Consider the following 21,098-nt stretch of genomic DNA (forward strand, 5'->3'; position numbering starts at 1 on the left):
AAAATTAAGATGTTAATGTGAGCAATACCACCTTTAATTTTTAGTGTATTAAGACTAACTACTATTGTATTGATTTAAGTTTTAGTTGTCTGACACAGGCATTAGCTCATTACTCTCAGGTACTAACACTCCACATTTTCAAACTGAATGAGGACTAAAAAAAACCCAAACAATTACAACAAAATGTAACCAATCCCAGCAAAAAGGTCAGAGCTCATAGCAGAATTATTTCAGTTCTTTCCTCATCCAACATGACACCTTCCCCTTAATGCTTTTTTTCCTCAACTGTTTCAAAAGTGGTATTGCTTTTCAGAGTTTCAGTTTTACATAGGTTTTGTTTGTCATAGAACACAAGCTCAGCACAAGTATTGAGTGCTCCCAGAACTTTCTCTCAAGCAAAGTGTTCCAGCAAATGGACTTATTTTTTCCCATAATGCACTGTCCTTCTTATGAAATTATATATACAAGGAAAAGAAAAGCAATGCTTGAATTTCTGTGTGAGTTTAAAAGGTGACTGAGTTGTAACCACACTGAGTAGAGGTTTTAACTATTGATCAATCGCAGATGGATATGAAGTTTCATTTCTACAGCTGTAGAACCTACTCACTTGGTGGAATGAGTTCACTTCAAACTGATAAAACCATGCTTAAAACATGCAAAAGGTGAGTTCTGACAGAGCTAAGAATCCTGTTTTACCTACCCCTTCTCAGCTGCGGAGCTGGTTTCTTCAGCTATGGTGTGGCTGGACTGCAGGTGATCTGAAAAACTGATCAAGTCAGCAACAGCTGGACTGGTCAACAGTTTCTGCTCCAGAGGATCTGTGTTTAATGGAAGGGTGCCACTCTGTAAACTATCTCCTGAGGTACTTTGCTTCAGGAAAAAGCTAAAGTTACAACATGAAAGGGAGGAAGAAAAATACAAAGATAAAGATATAAGCATAAAATAAGAAAGTTATTATTTTCTACAATTGCTTTTCAGAAGTAGCAAAAAAAGGAAACACAACATTAAAGAGCTTGACTACAGGACATAAATTTCATCCCACTCTCACCCCTGCAACTTACACAGGCAGAGTAAATTAACACATAGAGAGATTTGATCTGCAAAAGAAGATATCCTACGCTGGACATACATCATTAGAAGTGACCTTTGTTTGTCACAGTTTCAAATCAGCAACAGTGTATTAACAGGTGACACATCACTGAAAATAGCTGCTCTGGTAATGTGACACTATAGACTACACAATCATACACCATTACAAGCACACGACAACACAAATGTGTCTTGCTTTGCTAAGTGCCTGAAGTACACACTCTACAGTTAATACAGATGTTCAATTTCTGCATTAGAGAACACCAGTGGAACCTCTGCTTCACAGCAATAACCCCTACAGTGGAAACAGGAACTTAATTTTAAGTTCCATTTTCCACAGTGCAACTAAAAGAGGTTAAAACAGCAAGCAGAGAAGCTTAAACTGGAGAAACAATAAGCTGGAGCATCTGGAACTAAAAGGTGCTAGCAAATCTGGTGTGGGAAAAATTCTTTGCTGATTTAAAAACCTCTTAATATACTTTTATAAAGTTTAAAGTTCATAGGCTTTGTTTTAACATCAAAACAAATGAAAACTTACACCTTCTGTACAGTTATGCTTACAAAGAAAATATGAAATGAAAAAGTGATAAAAAAGGCAACCAGTACTTTGGGTTTTGGCTGTTTTACAATGCAACTCAATAGTTTACACAACTTATAATTTCCTTCACTACAATCACAACCACTGAATAGGCAGTATCATTCTTTCTAGTACATCTAGATGGGGAAAGATATTGAAGATCCTCTTGTGAAAAGATACAACCATGCACAGCTACAGAGGCAGAAATGGAGTATCTATAAAATGCACTGACCTTGCAGAGCCACGAAGGTCTTTAAATTCAACATTAAGCAAAGGTAGGAAGGTACTTTTACAGAAAGGGCAGGTGGTGTTCAAGTTTGAGTCATCTGCTGTCCACCCAGCCATGATTTCTTCATCATAAACCAAAGCATCACAAGCTCTACATTGAGAGCAGCTTGACATCAAGACCTAGAACAGCAAAGTATTAATATCATCAGGGTTTTTTACAGTTGTTTTTTTATAGGCTTAGTACCCACAGAAGTTTAACAGGTATCAGAAGGGCAGTGAGGAGAAATGAGTTCACCACTTCTTTCTCAACATAATCAGAATTATCTCATCCACATTAACATTTACCCATGAAATGAAGATACTAGTAAATTATTTCTGACATGGAAGCAGCATTACCATAAAAGGCTACCAATTTAGCATTTGCAATTGCTTGCTTCTATGAAGACTTCGGCATATACAAATTGTTTTGAATTGTATAAGTAAATGCACGTCTACTTATCCAAAAGAGGAAAGAAATCCCACAAAACCTATCAAACACAAAATAAACCTTTATAATAGTGTGGTGTGTTGACCCTGGCTGGATGCCAGGTGCTCACCAAAGCCATCCTAGCAATCTTCCTGTTCAAGTGAATAGGGGAAAAAAAAATATGACAGAAGTCTTGTGAGTCACGATAGGGACAAGAGGATCACTCAGCAATTATTGACACAGGCAAAACAAACTTGACAAGTGGAAATTTATTTAATATACTGCCAATTAAAAGTTCAAGTAGGGTAGTAAGAAATTACCCCCAAATTTTAAAACACCTTCCCTCTATCCCTCCCTTCTTCTCAGGCTTCACTTTAATTTCTGACTTCTCCACCTTCTCCCCTGAAATGGCACATGTGAATGGGGATTGTGGTCAATTCATCCCATGTTTTTCTGACACTTTCCTCCTCACACTCCTCTATGTATCTGAAATCTGAAAGCATCTACAGGTAATAACTAAAACAGAGAACCATACTAAAACATTATTTCATTTGGTTTGGCTGGGATAGAGTTAATTTTCTTGTTAGTATTCTTTATAGTCTTGCGCTTCATACTGGTAACTAGCTCCATGTTAATTGATAACACTCCAATGTTTTAGTTATTGCTGCACAGATATACATATGCATACATCATCATGGACTTTTTCATTATGTGCACAACTCAGCCTGTGAGAGGACACAGCCAGGACAGCTGACCTCAGCTGACCAAATGACTCTGTGTAACATCAAGTTCAGAGATAAAACTGTGTATTTTTCCAAGGTAGCTCTTCCTTGAGGTGTCAGGGTGCAGACTAATCTCTGCATTACTGTACTTTTTTTGGTTATGTTTCCCTCTTGATTTTTTTCTGCAAAATTAATGTATTAGATTGTCTTTATCTCAACCCTCAAGCTTTTTTCCTTTTGCCCTTTCAATTCTGTCCTGCATTTAAAGGGTATTAAGCAAATAATGTGTGAGGGCTTTGGTGCTGTCTGTGGTCAACTCATCACAATCATTTAGTAACAACACAATTTTCATGAGGAAAATAAAATTTAAACCCCTCAAAAGATTCTGTTTCATCTCTAACTTCTCTTTCACTTCAAGTTTGGACCCTCCCCTCAACATCTTTTTCTCTCTCTATGTAACAGATGCATAAAAGTATTTAAGACACTTCTTTTTTAAAGCTGCTGTTGCACTCCAAGCTACAAGTATTAAGCATCTCTGCAGTAGAAACAAGGAAAAAATTGTTTTGAAAAAGCCAACCACAATGCAACTAAACAGGTAATTAATGTATATAGTACTATTGACTATAGCTTTCATCTATGAGTTCATTAATCTTACCTCCATTGCATAGTTCTGGAAAATGCTGGATAAACTAGTATTATGTGAAGAGCTGTGCTCTGATTTCTCAGAATCTAGAACTTTCATACTTTTTGGGAAGGAAACTTCACCTGTACAAAAAGAGTCATTTGAGTTTTGTATTCAAGCAAAGAATAATTAATCCATTCCCAAAGAAAATACCTGCTGTTCAACCAAGGCAGGAAAATTGTACCAAAAGATCTCCAAAGATACAAGTATATGTAACTCAGTGACATTACAATTACAATATAGATAAATACAATGTTTGTGATGTAACATTTCAAGGTTATTTTTCTAACACAATCTACCACAGATTAGTAAAAGAAAAACACAAAAAATAGACTGGCAAAGAGCAGTATGATTGCTCAATGTATATTGACCAACTCTAAAAAGTCATGATTTCTTGACTAATACAACCATATGTAAATAGCAAATGTAAGGACAGTATCAGGTGAGGTGTATGATACCAAAAATTACTATTATTGCACTTAGATTTTCCCTGATTAACACTGCACTAAAACTAATATTCTTTCTTTGGTAATTCTAGGTTTTCTGGTTATGTCCAGGAAAAGGGGAAAGGGAGTTGGAATACATTCACCAGAAGGAAATGGTTGGAATCACTTTTAGAAGGCAAAATTATCAAAATTTTTTTTTTACAAGCCCAAATTTTTCTGTGTAAAAAATCACCACCAGTATCCCCGTATCATAAAGAAGGCTCCTCTGCTTTTTTCAGCTCAAGATTATGTTTGTTAACAAATTTTACATACCCTTTTGGCTGCCTCCTTTTATAGTTACCTCTTACAACCCTCCTAACTGGAAATGGAAGATACCTTGTCACGATTTTGTGATAGAGGGCCACCTTATCTCCAGTATGCAAGATAGTTCTTCCTCTCTTGATACCGACAGCTTTATAATATTTGCATCACTGCAGTATTGTATTCAAAGAGACCTAAACCACCCTCATAGCTGGTTCAGAAACACATCTTTTTTCTCCAAATAAGAATCAAACCTAACTGAATTAAATCTGAACTGAAAATTACTAGATTTATTTAATCCAGTTTTACTTCTGGCAGGGAGGAGGGAAGGGCAGTTTGCATTAGGCTCACAGCTGTCAATTATTTACCTACATAAGTTCAAATCAACTATGGATCCAACATCTCCTATTCCACGGTAAGGATAACTAACTTTTAGTGTATATTGCTTTAGGTTTTTTGTGCACGTGGAACTATGAGGCTGTTCTGCTGGTTTGGTTTTGGTTGGTTTGCTTCTTTCCTCCCTCAAATGATCTGTCTTTGTCAGTTATGCAACTATTTGCAGTTCTTAAACTGCTCAGCATTTCTGTGTTAGTATTTTACTATTAATACTTTCAAGTGTCTTATGACTTTACATGAATGAGCAGGTATTTCTTGCTCTAACTAGTTAGCAATCTTCCTATCACATACACAGGTTAAACTCCTTAATATTTTATCAGCTTTTTATACATTCAACAAAGAGAGAAGCATAAACTACTTGCTACTGCAAGAGAAGAGTATAGAATGGAATTAAAAATTTGCTTGTAATTCTCTTAAGGGCTTGAAATAATTTCTCATTATTTCAATAAGCAAGCTCTGATGATCTTCCACTGTTTTGAGTGATTTCACATACAACAGTTTTCCCTTTTTGTTATATTATAATCAAGTTATCGGGGGAAAAAAAAAACCAAATCATCTCACCTGCACTGTAATGCTGTCTTCCTACATCACCACCACTGCTGCTACTGCCAAGACTAGTAGTGCTTTGTGCGAGCTCATTTTTAAGTAGGCCTGAGACTCCAGTTCTTGATGACAGATTATCTCCTAAAATATTATCTTCAAAGCCAACAGGGAAGTTAAAGTCTGGTAGATGGCTTTCTTCCTTTAATGCAAGAAGAAAAAGTAGCATTTTTGATTACTTCCACATCCATTATTTGACTTCCATCTTTATCCTAAAGAATAAATAATTAACCTAGCAGATTAAGATAAATCCTGATGTAAAAAAAAAAATATCAGATGTAAGATAAATCTATGTAGCCTCAGAAAGTGCAGGTACTGGACAAAGCAGGAGGATATAGAAAAACTGACAAAATGAGTGACAAAACAATAGGGAGATAAATTTCCTCATTACAAGAGAAACAGGCACAATTATGCAGAACAGTTATTTGTTGGGCATTACACAAAATGAAGCAACTAGCAGAAAAATGGTTCAAGTTAGTCTTATTTTCAGAATTAAAGACAGGAAGGAAACATACCAGCTGAAATGATGCAGCAATAACCCGGTCAGCAAAACACAAGATGCCACAAAGTACAATAATTTGAATATTAAAAAAAAGGTAAGTTAAATAAATAAAATAGGAGAGAATGTAAGGATGCTTGAAGAAAAGTGAAATAAGTCACATCCTTGGAATTATATGCCATTAAACAAAATTTTAGGCAATAGGTCAATCTAATAGGCACAGAAGAAAACACAGATCATAGGAAAAAAAATCTCAAGAAAGAAAGCAAGGCAGCAAGATTTCATTGTCACAGGCAACATCTGGTTAAAATAATAAGAATTTATTTATATTTACTTATTTAGTATAAGAGACCCCATTAGCAGCATCAGTTAAATTTGTTTCACACAGAAATAAAGTCAAAACTATCTTTCCCTTCTCTACCTTTTATGAAGCCTGGGAAAAGAAAGGAGAATTTGAGAAAGGCAACAAGAAGCTTTTTAATAGACTAAGACAAGACAAAAAAGATCCGTAAAACCAAACACCAGACTGAGGGATTAACTGGATCAAGGAGAGGCCTTTCTAACTGAGAAAACCATGTTTGAAAGCACAATAACAAGACATAACAAGAAAAGAGGAAGTTACAATATTCATCCCCTTCATCCTCTTTCATTCTTGTAATTATTGTGTGAAATGCTTTACTCTGAAAAATGCTCTGTTAAGTCTCAGAAGTGCCCTAACATTTAGTTTCCAAATGCCTGATAAGTAAATTTACTAAATCTCAGGTTATACCTTATTACTTTTACAGCCTTATAAGCCTATTTTACTTATTACAGCCTTATAAGGCTGCATCTTGTAACTTTCAACTTTGACCCTCACCAACCTGACTTCCTTTGTAATTTATTTTCACAACATAGTTTTCTAAAGTAAGACAGGGCAGTATGGCATCATTTAAGGTGACATAAATTTTTACTTACCAGGGTTTCTTGGTTCAGTTTCTTTACATATAAACAAAAAGATTAATAAACAAATGGGAGAAATGTTGAGAACAAAACACTAAAACTTACTGCATTGAGACTATCTAATTTGCTTTGGTCTGAAAAGTTTTTTTTAATGGCAAAGAAAAACACCATAGATAAAGTGTAATTTTTACTAGCTAATGAAAGTCAATACTTAATAAAAACACTATCTAGAGAAGCAATCTTCTGGACATAGAAATTAGCCCTCTAACTTTGTGTCCCCAAATTTTTCCCCACATACTGAAAAACACTTACTTCATCATCTGAGTAACTATATGCTGATGTTACAACTCCCCACATCTTACTGGCCACATTGGCAGCTTGCTTCATGCCTGATTTCAAAACATCCATTTTTGGTCCAGACAGTATATTGTCTAACTTCAGATTGGATAAAGTTGTTACGACAGTTCCCAGTGAGCCATGTGGAGAAGAACGACCCAGTCCTGTCAAAGACGAAGACCGCTCCTTTTGAATTTGTGGATGAGTTTGTTGCTTTGATCGTCCAGTGAATGTTTTGGATCTGGAGACAGAAGGACTTCTTCGATTTTCGTAATGCTTGGAGGACGGCAGGATGGGATCCAAAGGCAGGCTTGACCTCCTTTCTTGGGAGTGACCAAGTATACTAGAAGCTTCTGCTTCCTTATCCAGCTTGTGCAGTTCCATGCTGGGAAACTTACTACCCAATGGGGTCTTCAAATTCATATAGCTCTCTATTTCATCTGCCAGATTACGTGCTGCAACTGGTGACATTAACTTTTCCTCAGGTTCTGGATAACCTGGTTGTGTGCTGTCAGTAGCTAGCAAAGACAGAGGGTCCAAGCCTACTGCAACATCTTCCCTTTCAATAGGCTTAACCACTCCATAAAAGCTATTTCTTTTAGCAGTTGCATCTTTGGATTCTGGTATCTGGATTTTAGACTCAGCTGACTGTTCAAGATTCATGTCTTCCGCTGTGGTCATGTTTCCATCTCTTCCATTCTCAAGATGCTCCTGTCCTTCCCCAGGCTCTTCCAGCACTGGTGAAGACCTATGTTCTAGGTCCCAATCGCTCTCAGTCACAGCACTCCAAGTGCCACTTAGGTCAGAAACCTGCTGGTCAGTGATATTTTCAAAGCTGTGAGATTTACTCATATGAGAGGGTGAAGTTTTTGCCCCAGATAAAGCTGCTGTTAGGATCTTGGCATCTGCTCCCATCATTATTGCTATTTCTTTTGAATGCAAGTCCAAGCTGCCTTTTTTCAGCAGCATTCCAGCTCTGCTTTCACTGCTGAAACTGCAGCTTCTCTCAGCAAACAGTTTTTGCCTCTTCTGTCTTTTTTCACTTGTTTTCTTAGGAGAAATATTACCAAAGACTGTATCTTCGATTGAATCCTGAGTTATGAACATTGGGCTAGAAACAGTTTCTAAAGGAAAAAATGCATTATTAATATGGTATCTATAGTCACCAAAAATGTTTATTTCCTGAAACAATGTGAAATCTCCTTAATCTCCTCACATAGAGACTGGGAGTACCACAGTCGCAAGACACCCACTAAGAAGTTACACTAGAAGTTACGCTACCATGAACACGTTATTTCACTTTTGCAGATTAAAAGCAACCTACTGCTTGGAGTCAAAGCTGTTTATTGCTTCTACATCCTTTCCCTGTGCCAACACCCAGAGAGTAAGTATTATATCCATGAACTATAGGAAACTACAATTTTAAGTAAAAGTTGCTCGGTTGGTTTTGATTTCTTTTCTCCCCAAGAGATATACATATACACATTTAAACATCAAACTCCATCGTTCATTCTTGTTCTGAAAAAAATTACCATGCATGCCTGCCCAATACAGATGCATTATTTAATTTATGACACAGCTGCATATTTAGAAAATGCTAATTAAGTTTAGCATGCAGAAGATATAAACTAATCTTATAAATATTCCTATTTCCTCGAGGTAATTGGGAATATTTACTACCTCGATAGCTGTGTTATCTAGGTTAAAACCTCTGTAAATATGGAAATTCTGCTGTATTAGGACTTCAAGAGAAGACCTGTTGTAGCATATCCACCTGCTGGAGGATGTTTGAGTCTCACGCCAACGCTCCTTCTTGGCTAGCCATCAGTTCTCATAACTGCCAAAATGTTCCAGGCAGCTTCCCACCTGAGACTCCATTCTTTGCTATCAAGCTATGCTGAAGCTGGACTACCTTGTCTTAGTAAAGGACAGACATAAAGGCAGAAAAAAACCCTGATCCCCAAGATCTGGCTTTCATATATCCATAAACCCTCCTTATCACAAATCTTGAGATAAGTAAATAAATTTTGTATAGCACAAAGACATATTCCTGCATTAGAGACTGGGAATATAAGCAGCAGGAACAGAGACTTGTCCAAGATCAGCAAGGTTTAGATGACAAAATGAAGAGCAGAGACACAATTTCTCTTTGTTTCCTAGTATATTACTGAAACACTCTCAGTGCAGAGTAGGAAAAATACTGATTTCAATCTACAGAACAGTGATTTTCAACCTTAGAATCCAGAGGTACCTTCTATACCACCTGCACAGGGTAATGGTGGAAAGCAAACATTGTGCGAGACATTTGCACCTTGAACAGAAGTTTTATTTCTTTTCCTAACACAAAACAGGTTGCAAAACATTACAGCACAAGATCAGGACTTTAGCAAGCTCTGTGTCACCCAATGACTCACCATCACTGCTCTTCCTTCCATTGCTATCAAAAATGCCTGATGGAACTTTCACAATACTGCTACCACAAGCAGGTGGATCAGCTGGGCTCAGAATTTCTATATTCAGCTGTTGCTTTTCGTAAGATTTTTCTGTAGAAATCTCTGTGAGAAAGAAAATGTGAACATTAGTAGATACATATATATCTATATATCTATGTATCTATATATAAAGTTAATATTTAACTTAGTAATTATTTGCACTGATATGTAAAATATAAGCTCCCACTGTCCCCTAATTTAGTAACAAACTAAAGGATCAGTCCTACTAGGTACTGAGCATTTACTGGAAGCAATACCCAGAAAGGTTACAGCTGCCAGCATTATGCAGAGAGTGCTTAGCTCTTCACAGGGTCATAGCATTTGCCAATTTCTCCCCAAGGTATTTTTTCAACTAACCAAAGCAGAATAAGAACGGTAGTTCACAGATTTTCATGCAGGTCTGTTTGTTTAATGAGAGCTTTAAAAGCTCTGACTCACATAAAGGTTCTCATAACCCAGATATGAAACAAATTCAGTAATGAAAACAGCAAAATACAGAAAAACTAATGGCAAAATTTGAACAGAAGACAGGAGTTGACCAAGAGGCTCTCTATAGCTGGGAAGAGTTTATAAATAAAAGTAGTGCCTTTTATTAGGTCAACGGGTACAGCTAAAAAATTGTCAATAATTCAAATAAATGAAATATATTCAGATAAATGAATGAAATAATTCAGATAAATGAGAGCAATGGAATGTAAATTACTGTGTACCCCAACATTTGTCCAATTTTTCCATCTATATTAAGTTAATCTAATAAAAGGCTATTTCCGCCTATAAACATTCCACTGCTGTAATTTAGGGCACAGAAGTAAAATAACTATATGAAATCGGTTGTATTCTGAGCCTTTGAACATTATCAATTCAATACACTGGGTATCTGTGGTAATCTAACACAAGAAACACATTTATTACCAAAAGCCTTCACCAACATAAACACGCATACTTAACCTTCTATTAAGTCTTCAATGTTAGAAGAAATATCTTTCTCTACTTGTGTTTCAGTTATAGGAAGACTATCCACACAATCTCTCAAAAGCTCATCCTTGGGTCTGTAACCCTGGTCTGACTGACCACCTGTTAGAAAAAATACAAACACATGCTTCAAACTCGTTTTTTCTTCCTAAATTTGGTTTTCAATAAGAAAATAAAGGATCTGAAATTTATTTGTTTCACATGTTGTCTCTCCAAAAAAGTTCATAAAGTCCAAAATGTCTAGTTTGTGGAAAGATCTACTCGGTGGTGATAACACCACAGATAATTTGGCTATATCAATCCAAATTTCCTTTTCTAATTATATTAATTATATTAAATATGGGTTATTCCCCTAGAAACACTATGGTGACTAACCATTTTTAATGCACTGTATCTGCTCTCATTCCTTTCCTATCACATTGGCATGAAATATTTAACTGCTAGGTAAGCTAAATTCTCAAATGCATTAACAAAAGAAATTTAGACAAGCACAGCTTGATAACTGAGCAATTCTAACAGTGAATACAGCCCTGGAAAAAACCTGTACTATAAACTGTGCTGTATCTTTGCACTGTATGCCAAAGTATAAATTGTAATAGAAAATAAAGTTAAACTATAAACATTGTTTTAGAAGTCTTTTCCTCTTCTATACCAGTTAAACTTGCCAGCTGTAACTCACCAAAAAAGCACAAGTTTACAGTAATCAAAAAAGTCTGTCATATGAAAAAATCCAACTCTTTTCTCTGTTATTTTTACCTGAAGTGCTGCTACATGTACTAAAAGACAAAAATACTATATAGACATATTTCTCAGCAACATGTTAAACAGGATTGTTTATATATTTCGGAGTACCTATGAGAACTCATTACTGTAACAAAAAAGATCAAAGTAAGTTTTTGAATGTGAAAGGTGCTAGGAAGCTCCATAAAACTTAGGTGACAGATACAATTCATCTACCATACATATCACTGCTGTTTATTTTACCAACAAATAACTACTATGTTGAAAGGAATTAAAAATTTCAGCGGCCATCAATTAATACATTTGGCTACTATATTAAAAACTTTTTATATAGAAAATTAAGTTCTGAAATTCTTCGGTGCTTATTTTTCTCTCAGATTTTTAATAATGTTAGTATCCCAGCCTTGAGCAGAAGTGCCAATACCCCATCAATAAATGGGTGAATTACCTGCAGGAGTAACATTCAAGGGTAGAAATAATGCACACGTGCATCCAAGGCTTCACACCGTAAGTCTGCACCCCACACCGTGATAGCCAAGGACAAATGCGGCACCCAAGAGACAGCAAAGAGCAAAAAGCAGACCAACAAAGAGCAGAGAGAAGGGAAGTTCAGTTATCTAGGCAGACATATCAGATGAAGCACAGGAATCAGACTCAAAGTTCTCTTTACAGAAGAGCTCAAGGTATTAAAAACACAAAGAGTGTGCAAGAATCATTTTGTACATTAAGTTTTGAAGTACACACAGAAAGGAAGTTTAGTTGAGACTGCACAGGTAGGATGTGATCAGTACTAAAGCAGGTAAGAAGAACCATGCATTTTGTCTTGCCATCTCAAATTATTAACTTCCTGTGCACTCTTTTTACTTCAGTTGGTCGAGACGAGTGCACACTATGTTTAACACGGAGTATTTTTCCAGCTTATCACCTGCCTTTCCATTCCCACAGTGTCTCCTAAAGCCTGTATGACAAGGTTCAGACAATTTCTGTATTTATTTCAAAGTTTAGCCACGACTATTAAGACACTTGAATATGGCTTTTAAAAGCATAGTTTACCATAACCTAACATAACATACTAATTCCCTGAATGCTAATTAGACCTTTCTGGGATATTAACAAGGAAAAACATTTTTAAGTGTTACCTTCTAATCACCTCACCAAATATCACTTCTTTCCTTTCAAGGAAAGATTTTACTGACATAGACTACCACTTCTGTGAATAAATGACAACATGCAAAAATTAAGCAACCTCATATGTCAGAGGTTTCATACCTTTTCTGAAGGTTAACACAAAAAGTAGGGTACATGAGACCACAGCAAAACATTTATTTTAATATAGCAGTATTTCTGCTACAGTACATTCTGAAGCATGACATGCACTAAAGGAGAAATGTTCAACAATAGTGTACTTCTTTTTCTACACAAGTTAACTCCACATTCTCTACAGCCTCAAGAAGGGAAAGTAGTAGTCATGAAGGGGAAATCAACAGGAGAGTAGAAAATTTAGCCTTTTGGGGAACTGTTAGTAGTAAACCCAGCAGAATCTAGTACCTGTGCTAGAGTGATTATCAACGGAATCAAGCCTGACTAAGTCACTGACGAAGAGGGTGTGCTCCCCACTGTTAGCATCATTAGAACTATCCACGCTACCATGGCTCACCATGTCCCCATCACTTCCACCCGTGGGACTCCGCAGAGCTAAAGACATGAATGACAGCTGGTTAGTAAGAGAGGACTTAATTGTTCAGGTTTTTAAACAAATCCAACCTCTTCAGACAACAGTAAATACTTTGGCTTGCACATATAAAATAAGAGTATGAAATTCTGTCAACAGAAACAAAGATAATTAATTCTTCAGTATACAAAAGGCATTCTAATTCTGTTACAAACATCAAGTTGGCAAATACCAATTTTTATACATTTAAGGACATATTTTCCACTTTCAAAAGCCACAATTTTAGCTGCAATCCCTCACAAAGCATGTCATGCTCTTGTTCACCAGAAATAAATCTATTTCAACTAACTTATTACCTGGTATCACAGGCACTGGTGGGCTCTGCGTTGATTTCTTTAAGCACTGCCTAAACTGTGCTGTGCCATGAACTACGTTTCGTACCTTTGTCCACAGGAATATGCCACTGCGGTTACTGCTAGGCCAAGAAGACTCTAAAACCGCCTGCAGAAAGAGATATTTTTGCAATAACAAAAACAGGAAGGAAGTTACACTAGAAAACACAGTACAGTGAGAAGCTTCCTTTCCCCCCCAGTAAAAAAAAATCATTTACTGTCAACCATGTGAAGTAGAAGAAATACTTGAATTTTTATGAGCTCTTCCTTTTTATTCCACAGCTCAGTACACAATTGCTGAGTAAAACCAGACAAAACCAGGCAAGCCAATCAAAATTTCTTTATTTAAACAAGGTGGATTTTTTCTTATCTATATATTTTGATAGCAATAGAAGACCATAGTAGTGTCTCCTTTCTTCTTCCTTTATATAGTTTACCATGAAGTTTCATCAGGATATTACAGGAATTTGGAAGCAAGGAAAGAGGGGGAAGCTACCTCAACTAGCCTAATACCAGCCTTCATCCATCTTGGATCTTGCTATCTTAAAGAACACACCTTCTCATAGATTTATTTGACATGGCAGCACTATATGGTTCCAAAATTTGCAAATGGAAACAGTGTAAATCCATATTTCAAGAGAATTTTTGGTTAGACAAAAATTTTACCTGGGAATGTAAATTTTAACAGTGTAAAACCATCTAGTGTAGATTCAGTCATTCTGCAAGCATGTCCAAAAGGATTGCTTGACCAACAGAATCAGCAAATCCAAGCCAAGAGCTGCAAGAAAAAACCTTAAAAACATGCTACCAGACACTGGGAGTGACAACTGCAAAAGACACTGGGCCCTTACCTTATTGTAATAACCATAGGTGATGGCATTTGGCTGTATTCCAGCATTTTTCATTTCAAAAAGGACTCTCACAGCCTGAACAGGCTGACCCCACAGTCCACAGAGCTGCATTACTACTCTGTAACAGACCTGACAAGATACAGAAATGCAGAAATGCACTAAGGACAAGAATTCTGAAGTATCTTAAGCTCTTTTCTGATTTCCAACTTTTACACATGTAAGAGGGAAAACTGTGAGAACAACTAGTTAGTCCATGACATGCTACAGCCAGAAGAGGGAGCAAAAATTAAACAGCAAGTCACAGGACCTGAAATAACATCAGCAATCACACTGTTGGGCATGCTGATTTTTTTTTTCCCCCTCAGCTCTTCTATTTGAGAAATGAAAGAGGTAAGATGCCCACATGAAAAGCAGGATAACCTGCTGCTGTGTGCCTGTGGATTCTGCATGAAAGAATAGTACGCTGCATACAAACCCCTCATCCCTTCAGTGCAGTAAGGCTGCAAAGCATTAATTAAAGTGCAATAAAAACTATGGATATTCAAGAACTTCCTTCTGGAAGTCATCTGTGAGAAGACTAGCAACACTGAGATGGAGTACTTACACCAGCAGACACTATGTTTGGAATAAAAAAGGGAATTAATATCCAGTTCCTGCAGTTAAACTGACTTGAGATGATTGAAAGGTAGCTTTAACACAGGTCTAACCATAAGTATGCTGGTGCTGTCAGCAAAACACACTGCATTTGAAGTCTTCTATTTCACAGTCACAGCAACTTTTTTTGATTTGCACTTGCCTCATCTAGCGGTTCCACATCGGTTTTCCTCATTTTAATCAGAACATCATATGCCTGTTGTAGTGCTTTGACCTTGGGATGTGCAACTCTGACATAGGCTGGCAGACAAATAAACCATAGGCTGTAACTATGACTGAAGAGACACTTAGCCCACTGGGAGGGGCTTACATAATACTTCTTGGCTAATTTATGGGCTGTTTTTATCTCCTGTGAAAGTAAAACAAAACACAAAAGCAGACAAAAGATATAACATCTTGAATCTAAAAACGTAACTCAGATACTGGTTTCTTAAGAGCAAGTCTGTGTCTATAATAATAGACACACATTCAGCTGAAGATCCCTTTTTACAATTCTCTTATTAAGACTCCGCAAATAAAAACTAGCATCAGGATCAATCTTTTCTTCCCCACAACAAGCATTAATTTAAATTTGATTTTATATTACAATCTAAAGCTTAAAAATCCATTTGACAATAAACTGTTATCTCAGATGATAATTTTTTAATCTCTTCTGTTTCTTTTATTTGCAACTGTTCATTCTGAATGGTTACAGAGACCAAACCTCTAACAGCATTAAGTTATAGTATAAACAGGCAGTGGCAGTTTTACTAAAAAATTTGTATCTTTCAGTGATCACACAGTGATTACAGTGAGATTCATCTGACCTGTTTTGTCCTCTTTGCCATGAGTGCTGGACTATTTGAAATGCTGCTTCCAGCAGTGTGTCTGCTGAAGGAGAGCTTGAGCTCCTGTGGCCTGTCAAAGAGCTTGAAATCTAGTCGCGGGAAGTTTTTATAGCTATTTAGATGATTTAAAAAAAACAGAAAATATAAGTTATTCACATACCTGCTCATGGCAGGAAAGCCGTACAAAAACAACTGGTATGGAAAAAAATGACAAAGAGGAGAATAAAGAACCAGAAGAAAAGAGAAAACAGCAAGATCCTTTTAGCCTTATTCACAAAGATACTACAAGAAGATGCCTCGGACGTGAAACCTCCAAAGACAATGGTAATAAGAACCAGACTGCTAACCATGTCATGAAGGTCCGGGGAGCACAGACGATGATTAACAAGGACAACAGCAAAAAACACAACCTTCATGATCTCCAAGAGAGACAGGAAGAAACAAATCGTACCCAGAATGTCTGAAACTCCACACTTCCTGCACAAAGAAAAAGCTTTCAGGCTGAAAAAGACTGAATGCAAGAAATCTGAAAAGTGGAGTGCATGTTTTGTTCTTTTGGTTCTTTGTCTGGTAGTCAGTAGTACTGACTCACAGCCCACCCTTCATCATTGCCAACATGGAACAAAGCTGCACTTGCTACAAAATACACACAAATGCTCAAACAGGAAGAAGGACACGGAATACATGCAGAGAAGTTTTACTATAGCTTGCAAGAAATTTTTGAAAAATTAATCTCATAATCCACATGCCCTCACATATACACATCCCCGAAATGCTGACTTCTAGAGGCTCAGAAACTTACCAGAATCTGGGCAGCTCATATCTTTCAAAGAGTTCTTCTGAACACTGTATTAAGGCAAGTCTTGCACTAGCATGGAACATCTGCCCTGCTAAACATCATAAGCACTCTAGTTTCACTCTATGTGACTGTCTAACCTGTATTTTGGCACTCGGTCCTGTCCATCATCAGCAGGTGGTTCTGGTGGCATTATAAACACTGTGTGTTCACTTTTTTGTGACTCATCAAGCTCAATCAAGCGTGCGTCTTCGACAGAATCTACATCGACCTGAAAACAGAGTTTGTACCCTAAGTACAGAGTTTAGCTTTGTAACAAAATGTCCTTTGCATCATCGATTATGTTAGAATATGTAAAAATATATCTAATATACACTGTATTTGATTGGGTATATATAAATTATACTTCTTTTAATTACTCAAATATCAAGTCCACAGCCTTGTCTTTCCATTTTTATTTCATGATCAGATATTCCGAAACATTTTCAAGGGCAAAGTACCTTCTCTCCTTTTTCTGTTCCCTTATCTGGAAAGAGCTGGGAAAAGAAAAAAAAAAAAAATTAAGAGTTTCTTCTCAACTCAAAACCAAAATCCTAAATAATTCTATTAAAGCTGTGTCACTTTCTGAAATATTAAAGAAGAAACAGCAAATTTCAATATTACTGTAGGAGCAATTAAGCTCTTTTTCAAATACTTCAGTGAAGAATTCAGTAATCAGTATGCTTTCAATCTGCTGACGTTATCTACTAAATACAAAATCCTTAATCTATCAAAGGGAAAGTGCTTGCATTTTGTTTAGTGGAGAGAAACTTCTGTTTTGCAGCTATTTCAAATATGACAACATGCATAACAAATTATTAAAATAAGTATTCTCTTAGATGCATCCACACTTGGCAGAGAAAAGAAAATGCAAATTAACTTTTGTCCATTCACAAATGTTAATCTGATTAGAATAAATACTGAATCAAAGACTCAGTCTATAAGAATGTATTAAAGTGAAGGTTCTGCCCAGAAAGAACCATATACATATGCCTTAAAAAATAAATGCAATTCTCTAGCTCCTACCTTTAATATTGTGAACTTGGAATTTTAAAGATGAAGCTATAAACTTCATAACCTATCTAGATCAGAACCATACTGATGTGACTTCATTAAAAACAAAACAAACAAACAAACAGACAAACAAAAAAATACCAATCATCTTCTGTAACATGCATGTAAAGAAAGGGGAACTTATCCACATAAACCAGTCCTGGCCACATCTGAAGCATCTGAAGCACTAGGCGTGTTTAAAGTTGAAATTGTGGGAAAAACTACGACACTGTTTTTGGTCATGGCAGATTACCACCAGTAGCAATTCCACATTATGGGGACGACTTTAACATTTAATGGATGGTATTTTTCTAAAGTGTTAGCTACTGGCAATTTTCACATTATCTTATAGACTGAAATCCTACAGGCCTTTAATTAAAATTTCCTCCAACAACACAGAAATTACGACCATGCAAGAAGATGAAGAAAGGAAAATTACTCAGCAATAAACACCAAGAATTCCAATCCTTTTGAGTAATTCCTGCAGAAGTTATGCACCTTTTCAACTAAAGGACAGGACAGTAACACAAAGTGAATAGAAGAATATTATTTAGTAGTATATTTTTCACCTTTTCTATGCAGTCATCAAAAAATGCCAAGCCAGTATCCTTGTCACTCACAAAACTGCACTCTTCAATAAAGCGGCTGAATATCTGTGTTTTGGTGAGATGCGTGTAGAACTTTGTATAGGCACGGTCTCTGCTTTTTAAAAATCCTGGTTATAAAACGGAACACACAACTAAATATCAGTTCACAGATCCATAAGAAACTAACACATGAAATATGTTAATAAACATAAATCACATCATCAATAGAAATTACTTAAGATCCCAATACACAAAGTATTCGCTTTATCAATAACAACAACTACTTATATCTACTACTTGCATTTGGAAGATTAAAATAACAGCATTTTTAATAGCTATTTTTTTAACATCCTTGGCAATCAATCACACCCATGTAATCCCTTCTCACTCTGTTGGTTAACTCTTTGTGCAAGAAAAAGAAGATGACCTTGCAAAAAGCATCCAACAGCTAAAACAATACTAAAACAAAAATTATGTTTTTCTAAAAGGTGATGGGCCTGATAAAATTGAAAATTCTCAAAATGATTACTGAAAAATCTCTTCTCAAATCTCTAATCCAGTAATTAAAAAAAAAAAATCAACAACCCCAAAAGAAGGAATAAAATCCAAAACACCACCACAGACAAAACCCCTGTGACATTTTATGTATTGTCTAACTCATGAACAGATTTGAATAGTTAGCAGTGATGAGGGAAGTGACATTTGGTGACTGTTTATTGCATTGCCATATTTCTGATTTCTGCCCCATTCTCTACCATTTCTATCAAGACCAATACTTCACTCCTTATTACTTTTGCATCATACAAATTGAGAAATATTTTTTCATTCCCAAGAGATGCCCTTGCAGAATATGCCATAATGAGAGGACCTCATCCTACCAAAAAAAAGCTTTTTCTAACACTTGAGCTAGTGCAAACCTGTGGTTCTAAGTGTAGGTATATGTGTTCCAATCAACTTTGAATAGCTTAACTTTAGAGAATTGCGATTTTAAATACGGCCAAAAACTGTACAACTGAAGGGAACTTTGACCTTTTAAAGTTATGCAGCTCTTCAACTCTAAAGTTGTAACACTGCCAAGGCTATCAGCAGCTTGTTTGCTGCATCCTCACCTTGATGATCAAACAAGGAATCGGCAGCAGTTGCTTTATTTGAAGGTGCCTGTGTGATTGGTTTGAGGAATGTTCTGTAACCCTTCAAAATAGATGCCATGAAACGGAGAAATGCTTCCTGGATCTCCATCTCAAGTTCTATCATCTTCTTCTGCCAGGAGAAATCTGCCTCTATTGGAGTCATTTCCACTGCAGAGCCTTCTTGAGTTCTCCTGTGAACTAGCAATGAGCAACACATACAATCCTTTAATAAAAATTCAGTGCATTCAAATTCTTCTTCTATTTGCCCATGTTCATAAGGGATAAGCATTAGAAATCCTGCAATTATTTTCCAATTGCCTTCCAACAAAAGGCAAGTTACCTCAAAAGTGTATTTTTCCAGCTCATGTAGCAACAAGGATGTCAGCTCAGCCAATGTTACTTTCTACTCAACTGAATATAGCATTTCAACAATAAACCAACACAAACACAAAGCACCATGTGTGGTAGTTTTTTCCACACCCTGCCTCCTTTTGGGCTACAATAAAGTCAATCTCCAGTTCTCCTCAGGCTTTCTCTTTAGGCCTTGGCCTTGATTAATGGCTCCTGAGCAGTTAAGGTCCCCTTCAGCTTATCAGAAATATTGGCTGTTCTCAGGAACTGCTGCTGCCTAAAGAACAGCTCTTACCTAATGGATAGCCTTGGAACACTATTTACCTGAATTATTATTGAACAGAAAACTATTATTATTGTTATTGTTATTAATAACAATATTATTAATAATAATACTATTACTAATACTAAACTGGACTTTTGAGGAAAATTCCAGTAGTTTTCAATCTACAGGATGAAGACTGACAGATGACTGAAGATGGCCATTTTGGGACACTAGGGCGATTAGTCCCAAGCCAGGCCCTCTGAGCTCTCCTGGGCAGCTATGACTGCAGCAGCACCTCATTCTCAGTGGGACTTCTCACAGCCCACCAGCTCTCCAGTTTTCCATACTCTGAGGACCATTGCTGAAACCTGCTGACAGGTTCTGGACTACCCCCAGCACCACCCAATCCTCAAAGCTCAACCTGTCACCCCTTAAGTGTTGTCAAGGGATGGGAGTATCTCACTAAACTCAAGGTGAATTTTTAACAGGTATATACACCTTTGCATAGAATTCTTTGGGTCTTTATGAATGGATTTGAACACCCAATGGCAAATACAGTATGATCTCTAATGAAGTTACCCTGGTGCTTACAGTAAATCTTACTAAATTGCTTTGTAAATGTTATATCAGTCAATGACTAAGTGCTGCTATATGCTTTAGACAAACCTGTGGCTGAGTTTGGACTCGGCCCCCTAGCCTAAGACTAAGTTTGGATTCAGTCGCACCTAGACTCCATTAGGAATTTAGAAAGCAAGTGGGTCCTCTATGAAACTCCTGTCTCTACAGAAGGGTCTCCCCTAGTTCTTCATACCTTTATCCCTTCGCTTCTACCTTGATTCTAATCTGATTTTCCTTTTGCGCTTCACCCATGTAGTCAGTAATAGAGTGAATCTTGCTACTGAACATTGCTGTGCTTTTGCAAATTTATATGAAACCTGCTTTTGCTGGTACCTTTGCTACTGTCTTTAAGTGACCTAAACCACTCATTTGTTACAC

At 36.6% G+C, this 21,098-nt stretch overlaps 1 protein-coding gene across 2 annotated transcripts in view; it reads right to left on the reverse strand.

The window, feature by feature from the left end:
• The window catches only part of DENND4C (DENN domain containing 4C), a 71,980-nt gene that overhangs the window by 11,919 nt on the left and 38,963 nt on the right, over positions 1 to 21,098 (reverse strand). For both annotated transcript variants that reach the window (XM_058865398.1, XM_058865397.1), the window contains 16 exons: positions 19,466 to 19,684; positions 18,339 to 18,484; positions 17,178 to 17,213; positions 16,818 to 16,948; positions 15,861 to 15,993; positions 15,197 to 15,403; positions 14,401 to 14,529; positions 13,514 to 13,658; positions 13,034 to 13,180; positions 10,721 to 10,846; positions 9,695 to 9,835; positions 7,257 to 8,404; positions 5,468 to 5,648; positions 3,738 to 3,847; positions 1,899 to 2,074; positions 701 to 883 (listed from right to left, as the gene is read on the reverse strand). In XM_058865398.1, coding sequence (XP_058721381.1) covers positions 701 to 883; positions 1,899 to 2,074; positions 3,738 to 3,847; positions 5,468 to 5,648; positions 7,257 to 8,404; positions 9,695 to 9,835; positions 10,721 to 10,846; positions 13,034 to 13,180; positions 13,514 to 13,658; positions 14,401 to 14,529; positions 15,197 to 15,403; positions 15,861 to 15,993; positions 16,818 to 16,948; positions 17,178 to 17,213; positions 18,339 to 18,484; positions 19,466 to 19,684 — 3,358 coding nt within the window. The remainder of the gene's footprint in view (positions 1 to 700; positions 884 to 1,898; positions 2,075 to 3,737; positions 3,848 to 5,467; positions 5,649 to 7,256; positions 8,405 to 9,694; positions 9,836 to 10,720; positions 10,847 to 13,033; positions 13,181 to 13,513; positions 13,659 to 14,400; positions 14,530 to 15,196; positions 15,404 to 15,860; positions 15,994 to 16,817; positions 16,949 to 17,177; positions 17,214 to 18,338; positions 18,485 to 19,465; positions 19,685 to 21,098) is intronic.

This window comes from Poecile atricapillus, chromosome Z (genome assembly GCF_030490865.1).
Source record: "Poecile atricapillus isolate bPoeAtr1 chromosome Z, bPoeAtr1.hap1, whole genome shotgun sequence".
NCBI classification, from domain to species: Eukaryota; Metazoa; Chordata; class Aves; order Passeriformes; family Paridae; genus Poecile; species Poecile atricapillus.